Source organism: Camelus ferus, chromosome 24 (genome assembly GCF_009834535.1).
Source record: "Camelus ferus isolate YT-003-E chromosome 24, BCGSAC_Cfer_1.0, whole genome shotgun sequence".
Lineage (NCBI taxonomy): Eukaryota > Metazoa > Chordata > Mammalia > Artiodactyla > Camelidae > Camelus > Camelus ferus.
Window position 1 is genome coordinate 8,299,296 of NC_045719.1, and position 13,524 is coordinate 8,312,819.

Below are 13,524 nucleotides of genomic sequence, written 5' to 3' on the forward strand. Positions count from 1 at the left end.
AAATTCTCCTAAATTTCCCATTTCAGCAAACATTACCTTTTACCATATTAGCCTTTTACAAGTCAGCAAAACTAGAAAGGTCAACCTTGACACCCTTCTCTTTGCTTCCCACAGTACAATGAATACTATTCTTTCTGTCCCATGAGTACCCCTCAGTTTTGTTCTCTCCCCTTCCTCTCTCCTACTTCTGTGCTCACACTCTGGAGGGGTCTTTAGTAATTGCCTTCTAACAGGTCTCCCATCCTCCAGCCTTCTTCTCCTTCATCGCTTTTCTGCCATGGTTCTCTTTTTAAAACATGAACATGATCAAATTATTTTATATGTCAGTTATACCTCAACAAAGCTGAACTTCAAAAAAAAGGTCAATGCTTCAGTACTGGGTTCCTCGGGATTCCACACATAACTCTTCAAAATCTGGCCCTACCCTTCTAGAAGAATTCCTATCACTTCCTGAGTAATGAGAGGGAGTACAGCATAATGGTCAAGAACACTAGCACATAGTCAGCCTATCTGGGTCTGAATCCTGGCTCTGAATTTCTTGGCAAGGGCAAATTCTTAACCTATTTGTGCCTCATTTTCTTCATCTGGAAAATGGGGATGATGGTGGCTATGCTTACCTAAATAACTGGGTTGTTTTTATTGCTGAACAGTAAGTACAAGAAGACATAACTGATATATTCTGAGGACTCAATAGATATTAGATAAAATTATCACCAACGCTATCCCTCCACAGTAAGTACTTCCTATTCCATACTCTTTAATCCCTTTCTCTTTATGCTGAGAAAACTTCCCTATCTCCCTGCTGGGTCAGTACCTCCAAGATCCCACACAAATTCCCTCCACCATGATGTTCTCCTCCTTCCCCCAGGCAGTTAGTTACTCCTTCCCTTTATGCTCTGTAGACTTCATAAACCATCCCGTGGTTACACTTAGCACGGTATCATGTGTATTTTTCTGTATCTGGCCCTCTCCTGCATCTTAAGTTAAAGCTCCTAAAGATTAGGGTTGTGTGTAATAATGTGTGCACGCCTCGCTCTATCACTTTGTACAGTGCTGACTTAACAGGCACACAACAGTTTTACTGAATGAACATTGCCCTTCACTTTATGGGACCAAATGGCTTGACTTTGCTGCATGTTATTTTCTTGAGAGCCTCGGACCATGTCTTCCCCATCTTTGTGTCCTGGAAGCACCTAGAAGGACACACAGCAGACAAGAGCTGCTGAAAAATGCTTTGCTTGGTCCAGAGCCACAGTGACAAATTCAAATCTGTCCCTCTAAGGTACTTACCACCTGTCTACAAGATTCTTAAAGGGCTGGACTAAATAAGGAAATGTGAACTTTCACATCACGCTATTTACTATGAGGCACTTGAGTAAGATCATAAACACTTTATAACTTTACCTTTTGAAATCATATTGATTCCCTCCAGGACTTACGTCACTGCAAAGCGAAGTACAAGAGCTCTTTTTCTCCTCCAGGTTCTCATAATATACCGACATTAGTGATATGATTGTAATTTTCATTTCTAGTGTGACAGTTAAATATAGTCTTAATATCATTCTCTATCAGTGACTCAAAAAAAGCTTCTTTCTATTCTAACAGAATTGCCTTTGACCTGTTGAAGTGGTGAGGGACTAACATTTGAAAAGCTTCAAGAAAATTTCAGTGAGTGTAATATTTCTCATTTCTCACAGGTTTAACTTCAGATAGAATGATGATTTTCTAAGAGATGGAAGAACCTCTATCCTAGTAAAAATTTTAGGGGTTAAAGAAAAAAATGTTGACTTAAAATAATATTTCCTCTATGTAAACTCTGGCTGGCAAATAGGCATATAACATGAAGTCAGTCGTTTCATAATGACAGGAAACTTTTTAAGTAAAAAAAGTATTATGGTACTGGTTAATTTGTTTTGTACTAGTTAATTTTTAAAGAGAATGTGTCTTGCATTAAAAATGATGTAGATAAATATCTATTGATGTTAAAATATAGTAAGTGCACAGGGAGCTATATTCAATATCTTGTAGTAATTTATGGTGAAAAGGAATATGAAAACGAATATATGTATGTTCAGGTATGACTGAAGCATTGTGCTGTACACCAGAAATTGACACAACATTGTAAACTGACTATACTTCAGTAAAAATATATATATAAAGAAAAAAAGTTAAGTTACAAAATAAAGCCTTCATTTTTATAAAGATAGAAATATGCTACACATTAAAATTTAAATATAAGATCTAGATGAACATAGACTAAGGTTGTATAATTTTGGGTCTTACAAGCTTCCTCTTTTTTCCTTATCTGTATTTCTTCACAGTGAACTTGTATTGTTTACATAATGAGTTATCTTAAATAAAAAAGAATGCTTTTGTTATAAAACTGGTAATGATCTGTTAAAAATTAAGCTGTTGTCATTAAATTTACTTACCAAGAGAGTCTCTCCCGCCACTCCTCTGTTGTTAAAAACCACACATCTAAAAACCAGGAAAGTAATTTTTGTTATGTTTACATATGATTCTCACAATATAATATTAAAATCATCTTACTGGCAATGGTTTAGAGCACTAGAAGTTTCTTAAAAATCTGCTCCAAAGACATGAGGATGCTTGACAATTTCATTTAAATGCACTGAAATGCATTTCTAGTTCTCTAAATTCAATGTGTGGGTTCAAACCAGAAAACCGTGTATCAAAGTGATGTTAAATTTCCCTGCCAAAAGCAGAATTTTTGTAACTTCTTCCTATGTATATGGGTAGGCCTCCAAAAAATATTATTAAAACAATTCTGAGTACAAGTCAGACTTACGCATTTTTGCTTCAAATTAAAAAAAGTCCCCTACCTATTCTATTTGTAACATTAGTAAGTATCTATTCCCATCCTGAGAAACAGCTCTCATTCCCCTGCAGCTCAGCACACAGAGAGCATGGGACCAGAGTAGGAAGGTTGGGCCCCCACTAGGCTACTGCTTGGTGTTCAGTTGACCTAGGGGAGGGAAGACTACCTGTGTGTCCTATAATCCTGTTTTCCTCTCCGTCAAGGGTCATATGTAAAGGGCGTTAGTGCTCACAGTAAGTACACAACAGTTAGCTAGTTAGCAGCTTTACACAGTCATTCTGCATTGAAAAAACTCCCTAACAACCATAACCCCCTCAAACAAAATCCTGACTTGTGTCTGCATGGGTTCTCTTTGATTTAGTGAATCTATATTCATGTTGATTAAAATTCATTTTGTTTTTTTCTATCTACTTATTTAATTAACCAAGGCCATTTAAGGTTCTAATTCCCTTCTCTGTTTTTTTTTTTTTTTGTATTTAAAGTGTTTATTACCTTTGTTTTCATGATGTGTTTAACATAGAAGAAACAAATACAAGAAGCCTGTAATTAAGAATATATGTGGGAGGCGGGGGGTGTAGCTCAGTGCTAGAGCACACACCTGGCATGCTCAGGGTCCTGGGTTCAATTGCCAGCACCCCTGTTAAGGGAAAAGATAAAAAATAAGAAAAAAAAAACAAAAAACACCCCCTGCCCAAAAAGAACATATGTGACAATTTTATATGTAATCTAATTCCCTTCTTTCAGGTGCTGCTGATCACTGTCTGGGTTCTCAGCACCAATGAACTGACTGCCTTAGTGAACATTCAAGATTCTGACTCTCCTCCCAGGGGTTTAGATTCCAATTCAGGATATGTTTTTACAGAGAAGTTCTTTGCATCTGAAAGGTCACACAGAGAGTTTTATTAAGCCCAACTGCAAGAAGAAAAATGTTTTAAAATCTCATAAATTTGAGAAAAAGCTAGAAAGATAATATTTTACTGACTAGTCAAAGAAAGATCTTAAATATACTATAAAAACATGTAGGAAAGTTAGAATAGGGTCAGTTAGTCCTCAATCTTTTCTTGCTAAAAAGAATGGCAAAACAGTTAGCCACTTGCATTTACTTGCAGAGGCACCTAAGTAACACAGGTATCAGGGCTACAGTTAATTGTGACCTTGAAGCTCTCTGAGTCATTCAGAAAAGAAACCACTTTCAGAGTGCAAACACTATGTACAGATAAAAATGGCTTCTGGGGCAAGACATCATCATGTGAATGTCCCTGAGAGAAGGGACCAGAACTAGTGAGTGGCAGGAAAATGATGTGCAGACTCAGGAAAAAGCAGCCTATACATCTGGGATTTTCTTCCAAACTGCAGACTGGGATAGTTGTACTTTCTTTAGGGAACTTTGAAAAGTGAATCACTGCTCTATCTCTTGCTAGAGGAAGAACTGCAGTGACCTCTCCATAGGCCTTTGTTCCTGCCAAAGTTCAATCAGTAGCCATCGTCACTGAATATACTTGTAGCCTTGGAACTGAGGCAGCAAGGGAAAGGGAGAAAGCAGCTGTGGAGGAAGGCAGAGTGAGGGCTACAGTCTGGTCGCTTTCTCCCACTCCAGTGGTGAGAAGCAACTAGCTGCTTTCATTTAACATCTTTTCAGCCCCAACTGGCATCAAGGGACACTTTACATATAACACTAAAAAAGCTGGTTGTGAAACAACTTAAGACATTTGATAAGCCCCTACTGACTTTATAACAGCTCTCTCCAAATAATTTTTACAATTTCTCCCAAGCAACACTATGCTGTACACTAGAAATTGACACACTGTAACTGGCTGTACTTCAATTTAAAAATTTTTTTTCTCCCAATTTTAAAGAGTATGTCTATGAGGGAAACTGTTCTGCAGAACTTATTTTTCTTACATATTTTAACTATTTAAATTTTCTTTTTCACAATAGGGACAATATAAATAAAGAGAAGAAATATTAAATAAATAAAATCTGGTATTAAGAACTTTCTATGACAACAGAACACGTAAACTAGGAAAGCAGGTGACTTTCATTTAATGAAGGTTAGATAAGAGGCAGAAAGCTACCCACAACATGGGATTTCTCAGCCTCGGGCACTGCAGACATTTTGGATCAAATACTTCTTTATAGTGGAGCTGCTGAGAACCACTGTTATAGTGAAATGGACTAGATAGCCTTGAATCTGCTCAAGCCCAGTGATCTAACAGAATAAAGGGATTTTATCAACTTTAAATATTATTCTAGTTCTAAGATTCCATAAGCCTTTGAGTCTGTGAATAGAAATAATAATCAGCAAAGGGTGAAGTGAAAGAAATATTCGGAGATCACTAGGCTGATTTCAGATAATAATAACAACAGATAATATTTATTTGTGTTTACTATGTATCAGATCATCTTCTAGGCATTTTACATGAGTATTAATATTGGAATAACTCATTCGTTCAACAATTTATTTAACAGACTAGTTGCTGAACTAAAGATTGACTTAGAGCTTGTAGCAGAAAAACAAAATAAAAATATAAAGTTCCTGGCCTCAATCTAGTTTGGTTGAAAGAAAATGCGTCATATTTTCAGTTGAGTGACCTCAACACAAGGCAGTATATGATTCAATGTCTCACGAGTGGTAGAGATAATAAAGCCTTATGTGGTCAGGCTGGGCAAAACTGATTAGGAAAGGATTCATGAAAAAAGCAGATAGATCTTATGCTGAGACTCAGAAAATGGTAAAAATTTCAGCAGAAGGAAAATGTGGGATATAATATGAGCTGTAGGAAGCAATGTGAGCAAAAACATAAGGTAGGAATATATAAAAGTTTCTAAGGGATGAGAAAATACATCATCTTAGCTGAAACATGGCTACATAGTAAGATAATGATAGAAAGTAAAGGTGGAAAAATAGGTTAGGACCAAAATAGGCATAAGGTTCAGCATGCCAGGTTTAGAAAAGATGACAAGGAGGTTCTGCTTCCAGAAATGTCATGGTAGATCCTACTGGGTGAACCCTTCCATATAATAATAACTGTAAACCTTTTTTTAGCTCTTTTTTGTGGGGAGGGATTAGGTTTATTTATTTGTTTGTTTTTAGAGGAGGTCTGGGGATTGAATCCAGTACTATAAACTCTTAATAAATTATAAAGGCAACAGAAGAACCATAGCAGGTAGAAACTAAATGGGAGTTGACACTTGAGAGAAAAAAATGGCATTGGGTGAGTTTGCTATTTTTGTAGCTTCTCGCGCAAGTGGAGGCATCAGTTGGTATTACTCAGTAATGGATAAAAGTCAAATAGATATGGTCAGTCTCATGGGCTTGAAAACTAGAAAACAGAGTTTGGTGCAACTACAGCAGTTAGAAAGTAAGGGGGAGATCTCAGAAAAGAGAGAGATACATAGGCATACATGTTTTTTTCTAGGTAAAAAAACTGGGCCCAAAGCTCTGGCTGAACGTTCTGTGAGACAGACTCCAAGCAGTCCAATTAAGGATGCAGAACTGAACAGAGATTTCAGCTGCTGTCTACCACAGAGGAGACAGAGTTTGAAGTCTGAGTTTAGTCAAGTTAAGTGCATGGTAAAACAAATAAAAATTAATCTTTAGAAAAATATATAGAAACTCTTTAGAAAAATATAACAGAATCCAGAATCTCTACAATGGATCATTCAAACTGCTCAGAACAAAATCCAAAATTACTAGACCATGAAGAAATGGGAAAACATGATCCATATGCAAGAGATAAGATAATCAATCTAACTGACCCTGAGACAGTCCAGATGTTAGAATTAATAGGCGAGGATTTAAAGCAGCTATTCTAACTATATTCAAGGACATAAAAGAAAATAAGCTTCTAATGAATTAAAAAATAGGAAATACCAGCAGAGGAATAAAATATCAAAAATGGAAAATCTAGATCAAAAAATATAAAACTCACTGGATTTGCAAATTGTAGTTCTAATCTCAAGATGATAGAGAAAAAAGATTGAAAAAAATGAACAGAACTTCAGTGATTTGGGGAACATTATCAAAAGATCTAACATGTAATTTTGATCCCAGAAGGAGAGGAGAGAGAATAGGGTAGAAAAATATGTGAAGAAATAATGGCCCCAATTTTTCCAAATGTGATAAAAAGACTAAACTCATAGATTTAAAAAGAGCAAGAAAAGTGATAAAGGAAAAAGGGAACAAAAAAACTCCCAGAAAACAAATAGTAAAATAGTAAACTTTATATCTTTTATATGAATAATTACATTAAATGTAACTAGACTAAAAAATCCAATAAAAAGGCAGAAATTGTCAGACTGGATAAAAAAGCCAAGACCTAACTGTATGCTATCTACAAGCAATATGCTTTAAGTATAAACACACAGATATTTTGAAAGTTAAAGTGTAGAAAAAGATGTATCACATGAATGGAAAGTATAAGAAGGCTGGAGTGGCTACAGTAATGTCAGACAGACATCACAACCAGAGATAAAGAACAACATTTCATAATGGTATAAGAGTTCATTCATAGAATGACTAACAACCATAAATGTATATGTGACTAGTAACAGGTTCCAAATACATAAAGCAAAAATTAACAGAAATGAAGAAATAGAAAATCTACAATCATAGTCGATTTTAACATCCTTCTATCAAGGAGACAAAAAAATTAGTACGGATATAAAGTGTATGAATAACACTATCAACTATCTTAACCTAATTTACATTTATATAATACTATATCCAACAACATAATACATATCCTTTTTAAAAAATGGTAATACCTAAACATTTCTAATCTCATTAAGATCATAAGGGCATTAAGACAGATAAAAATAATTCATGTACCTTCTTCTAGAAAGTGAAGCATCAGAAATTATACACATAATTAACAAGAATGTTACTACTGTATTACATACCTAACTCCTGATTGTCACATGGTAATGGAGAACACTGAAAGTTAATTCATAATTCAAGAACCTCATTCTCTTGTTTCAACTCTTTCCCTACAAAATCTATTCCCTGAGTAGGAAACATGACTTATTTGCCTGTCCTGTCTTGAATTTCCCTGATAACACTGAGTCCTATCACATATTACAGGTTTATGTTATCTGAATAGGCAACAATCATGGAATTTGAGGAGTTGGTTGTTCCCAAATTAAGAGCTTGAGACATCCAAGGGTGTAAAAAAGTAGTAAAGGAGAGTTCAAAAATGACCAACATTTCAAAGAGCCTAACAGAAATGATACATTTTTCTGCAGCAAGGGTATACAGTTGAATCTTAACCCTGTCACACACTAACTGTCTAATTTTGGTGAAATTACCCACACTGTACTTCTGGTTTTGGTTGGTCAAATGGGGATAATAATATATATCTTGGAATTGGGTACATATTAAATAAGATAACATAGGTATCGCATCTAGCAAGGGCCCTATCAGATGGCAGGCACTCAACAAAGCTAAATTTAATTACAGTAAGCCAAAATACAATTCTAATTATTTTTGTTGTTGTTGAACACAAGCTCTAAGTGGCCCTATAAATTAAAAAAAAAAAGACCAGCAAGTTAATAATTTAATTAGTTTATTTTTTAGGCATAATATTTCAAAACCAGTGGCTACAAGGGGAAAAAGAGTTATAAAGCTATCCTTAGCTTGAGGAAGCTGAAAACCTTATTATACAACTAACATCAGGCATTCTCTTTCAATGATCTCTTATAACATCTTATTGGAATTTTTTTTTTCTCATTAGCTCTCCCATTTTCCCAAACATTTACTCAGTTGCTTTCTGATGTTCTCATATTTTATCTTACTCATTTGAATTCTAGCTGGGTCTTTTTGGTATTTCTGTACATTCTATTAACTTAAGTTGTAGGCCAGTGGAACTAGTCTACAGAAAACCCTGTTTAATAACAAAAGAGATCTACATTAATAATATGCAGTAATAGGAATTATTCCAGTGTCATAGATCACTGCTGGCAACTTTATTTCCCAAAACCAAGTCAGAGATATGTATATGTTCCAGGATGTAGATTCCAGCTGCCACTCCATCTTAACAAGGCATTACCTTCCTTTTGGCTGTACCACTCATTGCCTGGCCAGGCACACTGCTGTCTCTAGGCCCTCCTGGGATGGTTTCTCACCTGGTAATAGGGCTGAGGCAGGAAGTACCTCATTTCCATCTGACCAGACAGAAAGAGTGAGGCTCTTCTTTAAGCCAGACAATGGCCTGAGTCACTCCTTTAACTTTCATAGTTAATACTTTAAAAAATGTTCATTACGGGCCAATGTTCTTCATATACATTACATGCAATCCTTATAACCCTATGAAGTATAGCTATCTGTACAGATGAGAAAACTAAGGCACAGAGTGACTACATAACTTGTTCATGGTAGTGTGTGACAGAGTTGAGGTCTCAATCAAGGCAGATCTGACTCAGTGTTCTCCTTAACCAGCTCACTATGTTGCCCCGTGCTATCTAAGCTACGAAGATTAAAGTCTCTTTTTCCAAAGAAGATGGGTGCTCTGAACATGGAGTACCCTTTGAGTGCATGTCAGCTCTGATAAAAAGAGCTTTGTCCCTGAAAGTTTGTTAACTGAGATATCATTTTATAGTGGAACATCTAACAGTTCCCTAGAGAATGAGACCACTTGTCAGTATCCACCATAACTTTTTCCAGAGATACTACTAAATAAGCTAATCTCTTCATTCAGAGCTTCCTAATATTTAGTATTATTTCATCTAACCAGCCTCATGAATAATCAGATCTAAACTCATTCTCAAAACTTTAAAAAGCAAATTATTTTTAAAAACAAATGATAAAAATACTTCTAGATAAAAATATTCTGGTGTTAACTTAAAATGACTTCTTATCTGAAAAACTGCTTTTAGATTGGGGAGTAGTCAAAACTTGTCCTTTTGTTTCACTGCCTGATTTTTTTAGTTCAGCTTCCCCTTCCTTCCTCCCTCAGGAAGAGTCTGTAGATGACCACCCACCACACACTTCTAATGCTTCAGGAAAAGCTAAAACGTCACCTCAAGCTTAGTCTCCACTGATGCTACTTCCACTAATTAAAAAATGTGCAGGCCCAAACTCTAAACTGGAAAGTAATGGAACATTTAAAAGTAGTCAAATTTTAACCACTTTTAAATCATCTCCCACTTCAAATCTCTCAAACATGTGAATGATGGACAATGGCATTCTTGCTACCAAAAGGTGGGCTCTGTGGTGAAGGACAGGAAATCCTGATCCTGTCTAACCACAGAAGAAAATTGGTGCTTTTGTTAGAGCAGGCAGGTAGCTAGATATGAATAGAGAAAGGGGGACACAGGCCAAATGGCAGAAAACCATACACCCTGTGAACAACGGGGAGTCCTTGGACAGATCAAGAAAAGCAGGAACCTCTGTACGGATAAGAAACCATATATTCTGGGTTGACAAGTGTCCTGGAGACAGATAAAGAAAGGTGAGACAAGACAGGAATCTCCACTATCTGAATGTAACCTTTAGCCCATTATGAACTCCATCCAAAAGTAACCTTTTGCTCATTATGACCTAATCTGACTTCCGGATCAAGACTAAGTAGGGACAAAAAAAATCCCTCTTTCCCACTCCAGGAAGGTACGGCTGGGATGAAGATCAGGAAAGATGACTCCAAACCCCTCCCTGCCAATAAATATTTTGCCCACTTACTTTTTTTTTTTTTTTTGAGTAAAAGTAGATTTATTTAGAGAGACATACACTCCACATACAGAGTGCAGGCTATCTCTGAAGGCAAAAGAAAGGCCGAGAGGTGCAGGGTTGGGTGTTTAGTTTAAAGTAAAAGTGGATACACACTCCATAGACAAGAGTGCAGGCCATCTTAGAAAGCAAGACAGAGAGAACAACAGCCCATTCATTGTCATACCCATATAACCAGCTTGCCAAGGAAACTCGAGGCAGGTATCCACCTGCGTCTGCCCACTCTTTTCTTGAGTGTGTACTATCTATCCCTTAATAAATCCTTGCTTTGCTTTCTTGATCTCCGTGTCTTGTTTCTGAATTTCTGAATTCTTTCTGCGACGAAACAAGAACCTGCTTGCTGACAACACTATCTGTATTTTAAAAAGTATGGCAAGAAGGAAATAAACTTGTATCTTGTTTAAGTCACTGCTATTTTAAGTTTTCTGTCACTTGTAGCCAATCCTAGTTCTCTCTAATGCATTTCTTCCCTACTACTGCATACTCTTTGTCACTTCCACTAGGCTGTGCATATGCATTTTGGGAATACAGGTGCTGATACTGTACTTTACAGTACCAAAATACTTAAGAACTGACCTAGATTTCAATGAGCTTATTATTATATAATTCAGGGTGGGTCACTCTTTTTTAATATTAGTTGGGGGTGGAATAAAATAGCAGATGCAGGCTCTCAATAAAAGAGGTCAGAGTAAAAGATGTTCTCAGTTACTGTTTTTCTCCCTGACTTTAGTAGTAGTGCTGGAAGTTAGTTCAGAGAATGAAAAAAGATTTTAAGAAAATAGGTAAACTGAATAGTATCTATTAGGCTGTGTTGCCGAATAGAATTTTTAAATTTATTTTTTGTTCATTTATTAATGGAGATACTGGAGATTGAACCCAAGACCTCATGCATGCTAAGCATGCACTTCCACCACTGAGCTATAGAATTTTTTTAAAAAGAAACCTTGAAGGCATGGATGAGATTTCTAACTACTTCATCAATCACATAGGTATAATTTATTAGAAGGAATGACTCTCTGTCCAGTCCTCTGGTTTCTATGAGGGCTTCTCCCTAAATACACTCCTGGCCTCCTGGCCACTTTTACTTTATTTGCTCTCCAGGAGATGAAGGACTTACCTGATTGATAAAATTTGGAAGAATGACGGGTTTTCTGGCTTGTCAATTCTCTTCTCCCCTCAGGGGCAAGTTAATCAGGGAGTACAATGAAGATGGACTATGTGCAAGCAGGCCCAGTGTTCCTCATTCAATTCCATTTACCTTTGACTCCTCACAATTACCTTAAACGAACCTTAGCTTAGATTCTTTCCCTTATTAATCTTTCTTTTTTTTTTTTAAGAAGGTCAGATATTAACTTTATTTTTAATGGCCCTTTTGAAACAGCAGTAACAACATGCAGTGCTTGCATTATGCTTTTTACCTTATTAATCTTGAATTAGTGGACCTTAATAGAAAAGTTCTGTGTCTTTGTTTTCAGATACAGGATTTTTTTTTTTTTTTTTTTGCTTAACAGTAACCACAGTACACTCTTATGTTTCATTTGTCCATATGCCAGGAGTTGAGTTCTTTCTAATGTCTAAGTCGTATCTCACCAGTTAAAGCATCAACGGTTCTCTGGTGACCTGACAGAATTCATGACCCTCCCTACCTACTCAACCTTTACATAAGGTAGTAACTGGGGCCTTAAGACAAGTGCACCCTCATGATATTGGGGTGCTCATACTGCTTATGAAACTCTATCGTACAAGATAGAGTATTATATTATTATAATTATATCATTAATAATAATAATATTATATTATAATAATATCAAAGCATTCCTGCAAGGAAATCAGATGTTTATATTTCCCAAGAGGTAGGCTTGCTCGTATTTGCTCTTTAAATTATTTTTAAAAAAAGTTCTACTTTGCTCAGGGAATAGAAAATCTGGGAAGGAAGACTGTAAACATCTGTAAAGACCTATTTGCTCAGGGTGTGAAACCAAATACTTTACACATTCTAGTTCATTTAAACTCTGTAGGAAGTGAAAAGCTATGACTGGGGTCACTCACTAAGCAGCACTTCCTGCATTTGAACCTAGACCTGGCTCTAAAGCCCACGCACGTTTCCCAATATTACATAGCCTTCTGCAAGCTCTGTTAACTACTAGGTCTCATGCAACAGTATTAGTGACTTAGATCTGTTTTGCAACCTAAGGACTCAACCCAGCCTTCGGCTAAAGTTGGAGATGTGTGTTTTAATTCAGCAGTCTTTGAAACTACCTGGCTGTCTGTGATAGGCTGCAAACACATTTAATAGCCTTTCCAGTTAAATGTGGAGTGAAGGTGAAGTCTATATCTCTGCCCTCTGACTCAAGGCTACACATGACTTGCTTTGACTAAACTATGGCAGGAGCAACACTGAGACTTCTCAGCTTGAGCCTGAAGAAGCCTTGCAGCTTTTACTTTTGGATCCTTGGAAAGCTCTGCGTCCAGGTGAATTTAGACTGAGCCTGAGGTGGATAAGAGACCACATGGAGCTGAGATGAGTCATTCCTGCTGAGCCTTCCAAGCACAGAGTTGTCCTGGCTGCTGACCACAAATGCACGAATGAACCCAAGCAAAACCAGAAGAACCCCCTAGCAGAGCTCAGCCCAAATTGCTGACCCACAGAATTGTGACCAGAATGGTTGTTGTTAGCCATTAAGTATAGGAATAGTTTGCTATATAACAAAAGCTAACCCTCTCCAATGTAAATTTTGAGATTCCTTGCAGTTAAAAACAAACAGGGATAGGCTAAAAGGCCACTGAAGAGTTCGCTGATCATTGCTTATTCATACATTCTGCTATCTTCAAGCCCAGTGTGATTCAGTGTGAGTTCCCTACACCCAAATAAGCTGGGTCTTCAAGCAACTCACAGTGACCTGGTCCAGCCTTTCCCTCTCATAGGCTCCATGTGGTAAGGACAATTTCTCACAACTCTCTG

The 13,524-nt window shown here is 36.7% G+C and overlaps 1 protein-coding gene across 5 annotated transcripts in view; it reads right to left on the reverse strand.

Moving 5' to 3' along the window:
- ABHD3 (abhydrolase domain containing 3, phospholipase) overlaps positions 1–13,524 on the reverse strand; it is a 50,151-nt gene that overhangs the window by 14,621 nt on the left and 22,006 nt on the right. For all 5 annotated transcript variants that reach the window (XM_032467334.1, XM_032467335.1, XM_032467333.1 and 2 more), the window contains one exon: positions 2,433–2,478. In XM_032467334.1, the coding sequence (XP_032323225.1) occupies positions 2,433–2,478 (46 nt within the window). The remainder of the gene's footprint in view (positions 1–2,432; positions 2,479–13,524) is intronic.